Below are 15,177 nucleotides of genomic sequence, written 5' to 3'. Positions count from 1 at the left end.
AGGAACAAAAATAAACTTAAAAAGATCATGAAATAAATAGTTATCAACTGTATGGAAAGACCTCTTAACAACAGTTAAATTCTTAGTGCAGTAAAGTACATTGTATTCAAAATAAAATGGGCTAATGGAGACAGTAATCTCCAGGAAGGAATCGCATAAATGGCTGCATGAAGAAGAGATATAGCAAATAAACATTGCGGATAATAACACAATAGAAAGGATAGGGAAGGATGAAGATATGACGGATTGCTGATTAGACGGATTCATTAGAGAAAACAATGACAGCAGAAACAGAATCCAAATGGTTTGGAATAAAAGATAAAAGGACAACACGTGCTAAAAGAAATAGACCATCAAATTGTGGAAAAGAAGGGGAGGATGAAAATGTGTGAAATGAAGACATAACAGCTGGGCTACAGTCTAGTATATGCTGCATGAGTTTGAGGAACTGGACTGGTATGAAAACGTCTGGTCTCCCTGCTTTATGAAAGATGTTGTTGAACTTGGAAGGGTGCAGAAAAGATTTACAAGGACCTTGCTGGGGTTGGAAAGTTTGAGCTATAAGGAGAGGCTGAGGCTATTTCCTCCTGGAGCTTCAGAGTGACCTTATAAAGGTTTATAGAATTATAAAGGGCATGAATAGGTCTTTTTCCCCAGGGTCGGGGAGTCCAAAACTGAAGGGCATAGGTTTAAGGTGAGAGGGGAAAGAGATGAAAGGAACTTAAGGAACAACTTTTTCATATAGAGGATGGTGTGTGCACAGAATGAACTGCCAAAGGAAGTGGAGGAGGTAGGTAAAATTACAATATTTAAAAGGCACCTGGATGGGTAAATGAATGGGAAGGGTTGGCATGAATAGGTCTTTTTCCCCAGGGTCGGGGAGTCCAAAACTGAAGGGCATAGGTTTAAGGTGAGAGGGGAAAGAGATGAAAGGAACTTAAGGAACAACTTTTTCATATAGAGGATGGTGTGTGCACAGAATGAGCTGCCAAAGGAAGTGGAGGAGGTAGGTAAAATTACAATATTTAAAAGGCACCTGGATGGGTACATGAATGGGAAGGGTTTGGAGGGAGATGGGCCAAATGCTGGCAAATGAAACTAGATTAGTTTAGGATACCTGGTCGGCATGAACGATTTGGACTGAAGGGTAAGCTTCAGAGGACATTGGTTAGGCCACTTTTGGAACATTGTGTACAATTCTGGTCTCCCTCCTATAGGAAGGATGTTGTGAAACTTGAAAGGGTTCAGAAAAGACTTACAAGGATGTTATCAGGGTTGGAGGATTTGAGCTATAGATAAAGGCTGTTCCCTGGAACGTCAGAGATAACCTATAGAGGTTTATAAAATCATGAGGGGCGTGGATAGGGTAAACAGACGTGGTCTTTTTCCGGGGTGGGGAGTCCAAAACTTGAAGGCATAGGTTTAGGGTGAGAGGGGAAAAATTTAAAAGGGACCTAATGTGTAACGTTTTCAAGTAGTTGTGGTGTATGGAAATGAGCAGTCAGAGGAAGTGGTGGAGGCTGGTACAATTACAACATTTAAAAGGCATCTGGATGGGTATATGAATAGGAAGGGTTTGGAGGGATATGGGCCAGGTGCTGGCAGGTGGGACTAGATTGGGTTAGGTTATCTGGTCAACACGGACGAGTTGGACCGAAGGGTCTGTTTCAGTGCTGTACATCTCTGATTCTAGCCAGTATAGATAAACAATAAGTGAAGAAAGAAATAAAAGGAAAAAGAAAAGGATACATTCAGTGTACATAGACATAGTATGGAGAAATAATGATGTTGAAGAATGATAGCTCCAACAATTTATGGGTGCCAACATCCCTCTTGACCCTTTCCCATCCAGTTCCTCTGACCCACCTTTCACCTTATTCCATCTCTTGTTGTGAATTCACTATACTCTGAGTTTCCATTGTCCCATACTGAACAATCTGCACTCAACAAAAGTCTCAGTTTTATATCTTTACACCCCCACCTCAATGAATTTCAGGAGCGGCAAAACACTGAACCCTATCTCAGTCACCTTCACCTCTATGTCCACTTCTGCTGTCAGATGTCCCTGCCTTCAAATCCATGGACTCTTTCACGGGTGTCCAATATTCTCCCTTCACATGGACTCCTCCATCTGGTCTTTGACCTATTCACAATCTCATCATCAAGAACTGTCAGCGTGAAATCAACCACCTTAAATATCTCTGCTGACTACCTCTGAACCTGCTGTACTCTGTTCTCTCAGGTCTAACTCTGACTTTGTTAACAAACCTGGCCACAAGAATAGTACATAGTCTTCTATGTAGCAGAGGCTAAATGTCAACTACCTGATACTTCTTCCTATTTCCCCTAGACAGTGACCCCATGCCTGAACATCAAGCCATTATTTCCAGATTGTCAATGACCTCATCTCCTTTAGAAATCTTCCCTCTACCTCATAGTTCCCCAATTTAATACAGAACATTTTTATGTTCTTCCCCAATCCAGAAACAGAACTGATCTTCCAGACTCATCATTCTAGTCTATGCCTACACTCCAGTTTAGTTCTTCCCACTTTGACTCTCTTCTTCTACCCGTGTCCAAGCTCTTCCCAATTACATTTGCGATTCTTCTAATGCCCTACAGCATCTCAAAGATTTGCAGTTTTCTGGCCCTAACCACCACCATTCTGGATACATAATCCCTCTGCACTTCCATTCCTCAGTAGGATGGTCTGAGGGCTCTCCACTTATTCCTTAAATGAAGGTCTCAATAGTTCACATTCACACCACCACCCTCTGTCCGGCAGAGCCTCTTCTCTCACTGAATTTCTCCTTTAATTAATCTAATTCCTTCCAAGTCAATGTGTAGTTAATCTCAATTGGCCCTACTTTGCCTGTCTTTTTGTGGGACTTGTGGAATATTTCTTGTTCCATTCTTACTCAGGCTTCCTGTTTTTCTGGTACATCAAAGACTGTTTCAGTTCTGCTTCCTGCTTTCATCTAGAACTAGAAAATAAATCCATTTTGCTTCAAAATGTCCACCCTTTTCTCAGCTTTATCTGGTTTATCTCTCACTCTTCCTTTCCCTTCTTCAACTTCTGTTTTCATATACATGAAAGGACTGTCAGCTAATATTCATGACAAATTCACCATTACTAGTTACTTTGACTCCACATTCTCACAGTGTGCTTCTTGTCTAATGAATCCATTCCATTCTCCACCTCCATCATACCTATTCCAATGATGCCATCATGCTTCTGACATATTTTCCTTTTTTCTCAACACAGGAATTCACCACTCTCCCATTCTGAAGAAGTCAAACTGAATCAAAACATTAACTTGTTTCTCTTATTATGGAAGGTGTCAAACCTACTGAGTTTCTCCAGGTCTCATGGTTTTTCTTTCAGATTTGCAGTATCAGCAGCATTTACTTCTGTGAGAAGATCATCGACAAATCCTTTAAAGTGAAGTAGGCTGAGAGAAGGTTCATGGTCAAAATGTGTGGTGCTGGAAAAGCACAGTCAGTCCGGCAGCATCCGAGGAGGAGAGTCGACATTTCAAGCATAAGCTCTTCATCACCACCACACTTTTTGACTCTGATCTCCAGCATCTGCAGTCCTCACTTTCTCCTGAGAGAAGGTTTGTGTGAATTACAATATCAGGACTGTTGTACCAAATAGCCTGTTTCTATCTGTAAATCAGAAATTCACATCCAGGGGTCCATGGATCCTTACAATGTTTCAAGGGGTCCAACAAAATGATGATTCTACTTGACACACTTCCCTGTCCAGCACCACTTCTTATCATTGACTGAGGTAATGCCGTTTGAGCCCTTTCTTAAAATAGGAGGACAAAGAGATGAGAAAACATCGCACTGCAAAAACTCAGACTTCAATGCTCCATCCCTCAAATATCATCAGAGGTCGAAGGTTTCTCAATCTGCTACAATTAAAGTGCCAGCTCCTGCAGCCTAAGTCTGGGCTGCTCTCAGTGCAGCTGCAACATGATCTCTTACCCTGACCAAAGTGGGTGAAAAGTTTGCATGGGTCTTCCACATCAATTATAAAAACAGAAACATAAGTACATTCAGTAAAGTTCTGACCTCAGTATGGGTACTTACAGCAGCTGAGAGCCAAACCTGCAGGAACTGTTACAGATGCTGGAGCTTGCCTCAAGAGGCAAAAATAAAGAATTGAATCATCTGTGTGAAGTACCTATTGGCACATGGAGGAATTAGTCCTACTATTGGAAATTAATAATACTGATGGTGGGGGGGAGAACAACTGTCAGGCTGACCTTCGTATTGTGCTATTTGTGAGACGCTATCATATTCTGTTACTATTATTCACTCATGGGATGTGGGTGTCACTAGCTGGCCTGCACTTCTTGCCCATCCGTAGCTGCCTTTGAACTATTTGTTAGGTCATTTCAAATGGCAGTTGACAGTCAACCACATTGCATCTGGTTCTGGAGTCACATGTAGGCCAGATCAGCTGAAGGACAATTCACTACTGCACAGTAAGTTGCCATTTTCTTATACCACAACTGACCCTCCAGAATAATCATATTCTACAGCTGAGTAACAAACATTCCAGCAAAACAAAAATCACCAAATCCCACTGGGAATTCACTTCCCTTTTGTAACGTAATTGAAATGGTGGTGGGTATTTGATTATATTTTTATAGATGTCTCTGTTTATGTTGTGTGTAGGTTTAGAAATATGTGGCTTTTTATTGGATTATTATGTATCATGTTCTGTTAAAAGCTCTAGAAAATTCCTTGGTATACTTTCCTGTTCTGCTACTGAAATTTTATAGTGTATAAGAATTGGTCTTCAGCCTGTTCATTAATGCCATAGGATTTCCACTTTTAAGGCTGACTACAAGTCCAGGCCTCTGGATTACTAAACCAGCAGTATAACCACTATGATACTGTGCACAGGATTGCAATGACCACTATCACTGGAATCCGTACACACTGGCGAAGAGGGACACCAGTTTGATTGTGCCAACACATCCATTCTTGGACAGGCTAAACAAAGATATGCACGGAAATTCCTAGAGACCTGGCATTCAAACTGGAACTCCATTAAAAAACATATAGATTTGGACTCCATTTACCAACCTTTCTGAAACAGAATCAAAAGCGATATCACCTACCACAACAAGTCAAGATAGATAAACAGCAAGTGGGAGAGAACACCAACGTTTCACTGGACGCTCGCTGACGATATTACCTGGCAAGATGACAAAATGTCTGAGAACAAATCTACCAGCTCAGTGAGCAAATTTACAACCTGATCCACAACCTGAGTAATAAATCTTCTCCAAAATCTCAACACTCTCAAAACTTTTAGATAAGTTGATGTGTAACTCTCACAGCCCCTGCAATGTACTGCAATGAAGATTTCCTATTTGTACTACTCAGCAAATCTGCACAATTCCAGAAACACTGGTCCAATATTAACAGTTCTATAACCAACATCTAAAAATCAAAGACTCCTTTTTAAAATTTTTGTCTAAAATTTGAAATTCATCTTCCATGACATCAAAATAGAAAGATGTGATAAACACTGTAAATAGACAATGCTTGCAAGATGGAGGGTCATGTAATGCACCTCAAATTACAATATCTGGTGACATCCTTCTGCTATTCTAATACTAACAAGCTTGCCGATAATTCTGTAGCTTACTATTTATATCAACAGTAGTTTTTATTCAATTTCAGACAATAAATCACCATTAAATGCATAAAAAGTAACATTCCCATTTTAAGGAACCCGGTCTTGTTTAAATAGTAGTCTTTGGCACCAATAAAGAAAGTGCTTGGAAGAAGAGATGTTGGAATCAGTAGAGGCAGACAGTATAGTGAAGGTTTTATGCAAAACACAACTCACCAAATGATAGTTTTTTTGTTTGCTCCTGAGATTCATCTTCATCCATTCTCAAAATACTTTCTGACCAGATAGACATGATCTTGAGTACGAGTCACACTATCATGAAGTTAACCAACCTCAATATGTTGTTTTACTTATTCTAGAGATGTTTCCCAATTCTAAGAGAGCGCAACTGACATTATTCTTTGGTTAAACAATAGTATTTCACAAACAATATATCAGGTTGTCTTCAAACTTATTTAAACTTTCTTTTATTCAATATACAGTACCAGAGGAACACTATCAGATGCTTATAATCTGTACTGTGAACACTATATTACCTTGTTTTGAAGTTCCAGAAAAACCACAGAGATTACATTAACTGGAAGATCAGGATTTGTCTGCTATAAGCAATCTTAGCAATTCAATTTGATCCTGGTCTGCTGAATTGTTGACCATTTTTAACATAAAAATGCAGCAATGACTGAGTTTCAGTACCTCTTGCATGTTGGTATATCGGTCGAAGTCAGTACAGGTGAAGATTCGGAAGTTCTTCTTCTCTGTTTCCTCCAAAGACAGGATCTCATTGCGATACTGGAAGTCCAAAGGACTCTGACAGGCATGTTCGCTCTTGAACAGATCAATTTCAAACTATAATGAAAACAGAATATTCTAGAAAATTCTTAGGGGAGGTGACAGGTTAGTAGTATTATCACTGGAACGTTAATCCAGCTACCCAGGTAATACTCTGGAGACCTAGGTCTGAATCCTTCCAAGGTAGATGGTGGAATTAGGAAAGAAAACTGCCATCCTTACCTGGTCTAGCTTACATGTGACTCCAGACTCACAGTTCTGTGGTTGACTCAACTGCCCTCTGGGCAATTAGGGATAGACAATAAGTGCTGACCTAGCCAGTGATGCCCTCATCTCACGAATGAAGAGAAGAAAAAAATGTTCTTTTCAAATCACCAATTTCTGCAAGCCCTCTGCAGGCATACAAATAGAAGTGGAACTGATTAGAGGATTGACATATAGATATAGAGGCATACCTGAGTTATAAATATATACTTGGCATCTGCCTTTATGAGGAAAGAAGATGCAGATCATGATGAAACATGAGGCTCAGAATCATGAATAATTTAAAATTGATGTGGGGGAGGTGGGGATGGTTAATGGATTGCCTGTCTACTTAAAAGTTGATAAGGCACTAGGACCAAATAAGATGCATCCAAGGATACCAAAGGAAGTGAGTGTGGCAACTGTGAACACAGTGGCTTTAATTTTCCAATTTTCCTGAGCTTCAAGACTGTTATCAGAAGATTAGAGAATGGCAAAAAGTTACATACACCTTCATTCATAAAAGGATGTACAGTATAAACACAAGTCCAACAACTACATACCATTCAGTTTAACCTTAGTAGTGAGAAAACATTTAGAAATGATAATTCAGGACAAAGCTAATAAACAAATGTGAGTTCAGTAAGGAAAATCAGTATGGTTTAAGGGCAAATTGTATTTAACTAACTTTCACATGATTTTTGATAACGTAACAGGTTGATGAGGGTAATGTTGTTAACATGGTGTACATGGACTTCCAAAAGACATTTGATAATATGTCTCACAACAGATGCGAGCAAAGTAGAGTTCATGGACCGTACAACCATGGATATGAGATTGGCTGAATTGTGTTAAAAATCTTTGCCTTCTCAGAATGGAGGTAAATGAGATTCTTAATCAGTGTAATAAACAATGGACCCCTGACTTATACGACTGACTTGGATCTCCTTCTCCAGGGCACAACTTACAAATTTATACTTGGAAACTTGGAAATATTACAAAAAAAATGCAAGAATTCCCCAGAATGTGTTAGAATTTGTGGATAAGAAGCAGATGAAATTCAATGCAGAGGGGTTTGATTTGATTTACTATTGTCACGTACTGAGATTCAGTGAGAAATACTGTATTGCATGCTATCCAGACAAATCATACCTTACATAAGTACGTCAGGGTAATAGAACAGAATGCAGAATATGGTGTTATGCCTGCAGAGAAGGCACATAGAAAGATATAATTGAGATTTAAGAGAGTACAACAATTATAAAAGATGTGAGGGGATAATTTGTCAGGGACAGTGCATGGAGAGTTGCTACACTTCAGCATCATTTTGAAGTTTGGCTTTTCATTTGGGTAGGTCAAACAGAGAGACAATATAAAATAAAATAGTACACATCAAAAAGAAAAGCATAGAATCACAGTGCAGAAGAGGCCCTTTGGCCCGTCGAGGTTTCCGACACCGACAAACACCTGACTTTCAACCTAATCCCATTTGCTGGTACTTGGCCCATCGCCTTAAATATTATGACATGCCAAGTGATCATGCAAGCACTTTTTAAAGAACGAGAGGTAATTTGCCTCTTCCACCCTCCCAGGCAGCACAGTCTAGACCATCGCCACCATCTAGATAAATACGCTCTCCCTCACATCCACACCTAAACATCCTGTCCCTCACCTTGAACCGATGTCACCTCATAACTGACCCTTCAACTGAGGAGAATAGCTACACCATACCCACTCTGTCCATGCCCCCCCCATAATCTTGTACACCCCAATCATTTCAGCACTCAATCTTCTCTGCTCCAATGAAAACGAACCAAGCCAGTCCACCCTTTCCTTGTAACTTCAATTTTTCACCCCAGGCAGCATCCTGGTGAATCACCTCTGCACCCACTTCAGTGTAATTTGAATGTGGTGAGCAGAACTGCACATAGTACTCTAGTTGTGGTCTCACCAAAGTTAAACATAACTCCAATGTAACTTCCATGTTTTTGTCATCTATATCTTGATTGAGCTGAAAATGTGTTGCTGGAAAAGCGCAGCAGGTCAGGCAGCATCCAAGGAGCAGGACAATCGACGTTTCAGGCATGGGCCCTTCTTCAGGAGTCAGGGCTCATGCCCGAAACGTCGATTCTCCTGCTCCTTGGATGCTGCCTGACCTGCTGCGCTTTTCTAGCAACATATTTTCAGCTCTGATCTCCAGCATTTGCAGTCCTCACTTTCTCCTATATCTTGATTGATAAAGGCAAGTGCCCCATAAGCATTCTTCACCAGCCTAACATCACCTTCAGAGATTTATGGACAAACATTCAGAGGTCTCTTTGTTCCACAGAACTTCTTAGTTCATGCTGTACATTGAATACTTCCTTGTCAAATTACTGCTTCCAAAGTGTATCACCTCACACTTTTCAGAGTTAAATTTCATCTGTCATTTATCTGTCTACTTGACCATCTGGTTGATATCTTCTTGGAGCCTAAAGAACCCCAAACTCAATGTTAACCACCCTACCAATCTTTGTGTCATCTGCAAACTTACTAATCCAGCCCCGACACAGTCATCTATGTAATGTATATAATGATGAATAATAGGAGAATCAGCACAGATTCCTGTAGCATGTCACCAGACAGTGGCTTCCAGTCACTAAAGCAACTTTCAGCCATCTCTATCTCTTACAAATGAGCCAATGTTAAATGTTCTTTATTAATCACCCTGTATTCCATGTGCATTTGCCTTCTTTGTAAGTCTCCTATGTGAGACCTTGTCAAGGCTTTGCTGAAAAAGACACAAAAGCATATGGGTCTGGGTGGGACAGCAACGTGGGTTTTATCAACAGACATACAGAGTAAAAAAGCAATTTATGGTACACCTGTATAAAATATAGGTAAGGCCTGAACTGGATGTTTTTTTTCATCTAAGACTGGGCATCATACTTTAGGAAGGATTTGAAGAAATTAGAGATAATGCAAAAAGATTCTCAAAACATGGTTCGCGGGATGAGAAAGTTCAGTATGTAAGTTAGCTCACTGATGTTTTCAGATGTTTTGTCACCATACTAGGTAATATCATCAGTGAGAGTCTCCAGTGAAGTGCTGGTGGTATGTCCCATCTCCCTATATATAAGTCTTCCTTTGTTAAGGTGGGTGATGTCATTTTTGGTTCTTTTTTTCAAGGGAAGGTAGATAGGATCGAAATCGATGTGTTTATTGATGGAGTTCTGGTTAGAATGCTATGCCTCTAAGAATTCTCAGGCATGTCTTTGTTTCACCTGACCTAGGATGTGTGTGTTGTCCCAGCCAAGGTGGTGTACTTCCTTGTCTGTATGTATAGAAACTTCAGTTACGTAGAAAGATTGGAGAAATTGACATTGCTTGCATAAGAGAAGAGTTAGCCAAGATAAGGATGTTCAAAATCATGAGGGGCATGGACATACTAGATAGGGAGAAACTGTTCCTATGGTGAAAGGATCGAGAAAGGAAAGGTTTAATGTGAATGCTAAAAGTTAGCAGTGGCAATGTGAGAAAAACCCTTTTAATGCTACAGGTAGTTAGAATCTAAAATATGCTGGTAAGAGATGGAGACATGGTTAATAGACGCTTTTGAAAGGTAATTTGATTATTATTTGAAAAAGGGAAAGAATTGCAGGGTTAGAGGGAAAAACAAGGAATTAGCACCAAGTGGAGGTCGCAAACTGGGTAGAAAACCAGCATAGACACAATAGGTTTAATGGCCTCTTTCTGTGGTACAACTACTCTAATGATTCTGCGATCTGCCCTCACTCTCCAATCCCTCACTGTTCGGCATTTACTGCACTGAGCAACTGCTCAGCGTTGCTGCCTTGCTCAATAGTCAAATCTGTGCAAATAAAATGGCTTGCCTCCCATTTGGTCATTGGAGTAGAAGCAGTACCTAACAAATTTTTAATATGTAAGGGGAATAAAAGCTTCATCTTTACTTCCCAATGACTTCAGTGGTAAGGTTACAGACCACCTATAGAATAGTCTGAGGTCAATCAGTCTCCTCTATATCACACCAACATGATTGTGCCCCACAAATCCTACCACACCAGCACACTCAGAGCACTAAATCTGTCAATCTAGTCTTGAAATAGTGACTGCTTTATGAATTCAATTTGATTAAATGAAATTATGTAATTTAGTGGACCTGATGCTAGCATAGGGCTGCTTCTAATCTATAATTTACGGTTGTTTGTTTTAAAAATATATTGTAAAGCAAAGATATAAAGTGAAATATATCCCTCAAATAATATCCTTCCGCCTTAACAGTAAACTTCAAAATCAATCACTATTGTTCTGATTTCACAGTAAAATGACAGATGAGTTACCTGACTGAATAGCTTCTCCTGCCAACCCACCACAACCTCCTCCTGGTCATGTGTCCGATAACCACCTAAAAAATGAAGGAAAGAAACGACAAATATTGTTGCAGTCTCAAAAAAGGACAAAATTAAGGAATACATTGGCATAGTTAAAGATAGAGTAGGAGAACATCTTAGTATAGGTAAGGAAACAATAGGGGATTCTCTGTGTGCTAGGTGGAGTGTGTCAGTTAGCCCAGTCAGTTATATGGCTAATTTGTGACAGCATAATGTGGTTTCAATTTATGTACTGGCTGTGATCAACATGAAGAGCCCACCTTCTTGACATTGCCTCTTACCTGAGACATAGTAACCATCAGGTTAAACCAGCATAATGTTTCTTTCTCTAAATGAGAGAGCAGCCCTTTGGTCCTCTGGGACTATGGCAATTTTTACTTTATGTATCTCTGCATAGATAAGGAAAAATGGGTAATACCTCACCATGGGTAAGGAGAGAATGCTGAAAAGCATTATTACATATCAAGATAGAATGGAGGAATGTTTCAGAGTGGGAAATAGCTTAGGGATAGGCAATATTCCAGTGGTGGTAATGAGAAAGTGTATAAGGTATGAGCAGGTAGGGAAAGAGTTAAGTTTTGGGTTGCATGATAACTGCTCAGCTAGAATGACTTTGACCAGATAAGAACTTGCAGTAAACAAAGAGGTTCTGGAGGCAAGGGTAGTGGGTTAACGAGGTAAAAAGCATCCATTGTGTAATACCAGTTAACAAGGTTAAGAACATTCAAGTATAAAGCCAGATGGCTTAATCTTTCCTGTTGATGTTCGCTGATTGTAACGGTCACCCAACAAGATGTTACCATTTTTGTCTGGTGCTCCCTGTAAGTAACTATATAATTCCTTAAGAATCTGCTGTTCGAGAGAAGACTGAGAACTCAGGGCTCTGTGCATATGCACAATCATTTTCTCTCTCTCTCTCTCTCTCTCTCTGTCTGTCTCTCAGAGCCCTGAATAAATATGAAGGTAAAGTCGTACTGTGTCTCTGAGTGTTTACTTCGACTGATACAGGGATAGGGAAATGGGACGACAGTAAGAATAGAATGAGGAAATATCTTAGAACAGGTTAAAAGAAGGAAATTAAGACAAGATTCAAGTGGGCAAGTATATTTGAATAGTGATGGAATTAAGGAGGGGAGAATATGGTAAACTAGACTACATTAGAGTAAGGAATTAATGACAGCCCCAGGCTGGAAATATTGAGATAAAATCCTAAAGAAAACATGAAGGCGAATTTGTTTAAACTCAGATGTATGACAACTCCAGGAATAAAGTTATTAGAGGTCCTGGTCTAGGAGCCAAAGTCATTGTTACCAAAAACCTACTGAGGTGTTAACCAAGGAATGCTGATGTGAGTATTGTAGAAGGATTGCTATTGGCTGTTTTGTAAGAGACTTGGTTTTTTTTGGAATTGGTACAGGACTATTTTGGGATTAACAGGATTATACTTTTACTGCATATTTAAAACACTTGAATTTTGTGCTTTAAGTAAATAGATTGTTCATTCTATTTTATTATAATTTATTTTGCAAAATTAATTTGTTTTATTGTTAAGACAAAATTTGCACACTTGTGTATCAAAGGGAAACCGACCCCTTGTTAAAACCAAAACAAACATGATTACCAAAGCAGACTTCACTTTGGGATCCAACTTTCCCAATAATAACCTTAGATGGGATTATAATTCTGCAATCAGTGAACATTCCTACTTTAGATCTTATGATAGAGAAAAAGTTATTGATGGTTCACCTGAAGGTGGTTGGGCCTCGAATGCTCCCTGAGGCACTTAGCCTTAGAGAAAAAGAACACTTATAGCTAATCTTCGAGCACTCAACTGCAGAGCAAAACTGAGGACAGCATACACCCAAATCTGGAGATGTGCGAAGACATTAGTTTGAGGACAGTAATATAGAAATGCTAATGAAAGAGTTAGCTTGTCTTTACTAACAATATAATCACTCTGTCTCAAATGTCATACAGCATAACATATCTCTACACTCTCAACCAAACTGTTATAAGATGCAGTGGCCTATAACTCTATTATCCCATGTTAAACTCACTTTGGAACAAGTTGGTAATTCAAATAACAAGGAAAGCAAAATCCACATAGGAACTTGAGAAGTTGAAAATAATGAGAGGTATAGGTAGAGTTGATGGTAGTTGTCTTTTCCCTAAGATGGTGAATTTCAAGACTGGGGGGGCACATTTTTAAGATGAGAGGAGAGAGATTTAAAAAAAGATATAAGGGTTTTTTTTTTACAGCGTGTGATTCGCATGTGGAATAAACTTCCTGAGGAAGTGGTGGACACAGGTACGATTACAACATTTAAAAGATTGGAAAGGTTTGGAGGGATATGGGCCAGGAGCAGAATGGTGGGACTAGTTTAGTTTGGGATTATGTTAGGCATGGACTGGTTAGACTGAAGGGTCCATTTCTGTGTTGTATGACTCAATGACTGCATGTGATAAATGTGGAGTTTACCTGTCATTCTGCCTGAAGACTGGGTGTCAAACGTAGACATTTCAATGAGATTTTGTCCATGTTGAATTGCTGGTTGCAGAACATGTTGAGTGAAGACTGCCGTTGGGGTTACCCGTTGAAGCCACACACTTCAAAACAAAATTGAACACACTTAACTTCTTGCTTCAGTCAACTTAACATTTAAATTATTGAAATTGTCTGGTTAACAATAAACTTATTAATACTATGAATAACCTGCTAGGAAGCTTGACAGAGTGAGGAGAAAGTGAGGACTGCAGATGCTGGAGATCAGAGTCAAAAAGGGTGGTGCTGGAAAAGCACAGCTGGTCATCAGGTAGCATCCGAGGAGCTGGAGATTCAATGTTTCGAGTATAAGCTCTTCCTCAGGAATATGGTGGGGTGGGGGGCCAAGCGGGGCTGAGAGATAAATGGGAGAGGGTGGGGTTGTGAGGAGGAAGGTAGCTGGGAATGTGATAGGTAGATGAAGGTAAGGGGATGATAGTGATAGGTCAGAGTGGAGGGTGGAGTGGATAGATGGGAAGGAAGAGGCACAGGTATGACAATTCAAGAGGGCTGTACCGAGTTGGAGGGTTGGATCTGGGATAAAGTGGGGGGAGGGGAGATCAGAAAATTGGTGAAATCGACATTGATTCCCGTGTGGTTGGAGGGTCCCAAGGTGTAAGAGGTGGTGTTTTTCTTCCAGGTGTCCAGTGGCTAGAATCTGGTGGTGGAGGCGGCTCAAGACTTGCATGTCCTTGGCGGACTGGGAGGGGGAGTTGACGTTTTCGACCACAGAGCTGTGGGGTTGAATGCTTGTGTCCCAAAGATGTTCTCTGAAATGTTCCACACATTAGCGTCCTGTCTCCCCAGTGTGCAGGAGATCACATTGAGAGCAACGGACACAGTAGATGAGGTGTTTGGAGGTGGAGGAAAATCTCTGACGGAAATGGAAGGATCATTTGGGGCCTTGGATATTAGTGAAGGGGGAGGTGTGGGTGTCGGTTTTGCACCTCTTGCATTGGCAAAGGAAGGTGCCAGGAGTGGAGGGTGGGTTGGTGGGGGGCATGAACCCATCCAGGAAGTCACAGGGGGAATGGTCTCTGTGGAATGCAGACAGGGGTGGGGAGGGAATATATATCACTGGTGCTGAGGTCTGTTTGTAGGTGGCGGAAATGGCAATGGATGATGCGTTGTATCCGGAGGTTGGTGGGGTGGAAGTTGAGGACCAGGGGGTTCTGTCCTTGTTGCAATTGGAGGGGTGGGGTTCAAGGGCAAAGTTCAAGGGTGGGGTTCCTGCACCGCCACCATTGAACCCCACCCCTCCAAATCGCAACAAGGACAGACCGCCCCCAGTCCACAACTTTCACCCGACCAACCTCCAGATACAACACATTATCCTCTGCCATTTCCAACACCTACAATCAGATCCCACCACGAGAGATATATTTCTTTCCCACCCCTATCTGCATTCTGCAGAGTCCATATCCCTCCACGACCTCCTCGTTAGGTCTCCATCCCCAAGCAATGCACTCTCTACTCCCGGCACTTTCTCTTGCTGCCATAAGACTTGTAAAACCTCTGTCCACACCTCCCACCTCACCTTCATTCAAGGCCCC

General features: G+C 40.7%; 1 protein-coding gene across 2 annotated transcripts in view; it reads right to left on the bottom strand.

Moving 5' to 3' along the window:
* Positions 1 to 15,177, bottom strand: part of mks1 (MKS transition zone complex subunit 1) — a 65,292-nt gene that overhangs the window by 48,076 nt on the left and 2,039 nt on the right. Inside the window, exons 2-4 of one of the 2 annotated variants that reach the window (XM_043718702.1) lie at positions 13,562 to 13,689; positions 11,032 to 11,096; positions 6,353 to 6,505 (exon numbers count right to left, since the gene is read on the bottom strand). In XM_043718702.1, the coding sequence (XP_043574637.1) occupies positions 6,353 to 6,505; positions 11,032 to 11,096; positions 13,562 to 13,689 (346 nt within the window). Of the gene's footprint in view, positions 1 to 5,138; positions 5,231 to 6,352; positions 6,506 to 11,031; positions 11,097 to 13,561; positions 13,690 to 15,177 lie in introns of those variants that run through there. The other variant, XM_043718703.1, reaches the window with a different exon arrangement.

Source organism: Chiloscyllium plagiosum, chromosome 28, assembly GCF_004010195.1.
Source record: "Chiloscyllium plagiosum isolate BGI_BamShark_2017 chromosome 28, ASM401019v2, whole genome shotgun sequence".
NCBI classification, from domain to species: Eukaryota; Metazoa; Chordata; class Chondrichthyes; order Orectolobiformes; family Hemiscylliidae; genus Chiloscyllium; species Chiloscyllium plagiosum.
This window is presented reverse-complemented; position numbering and strand designations above follow the sequence as displayed.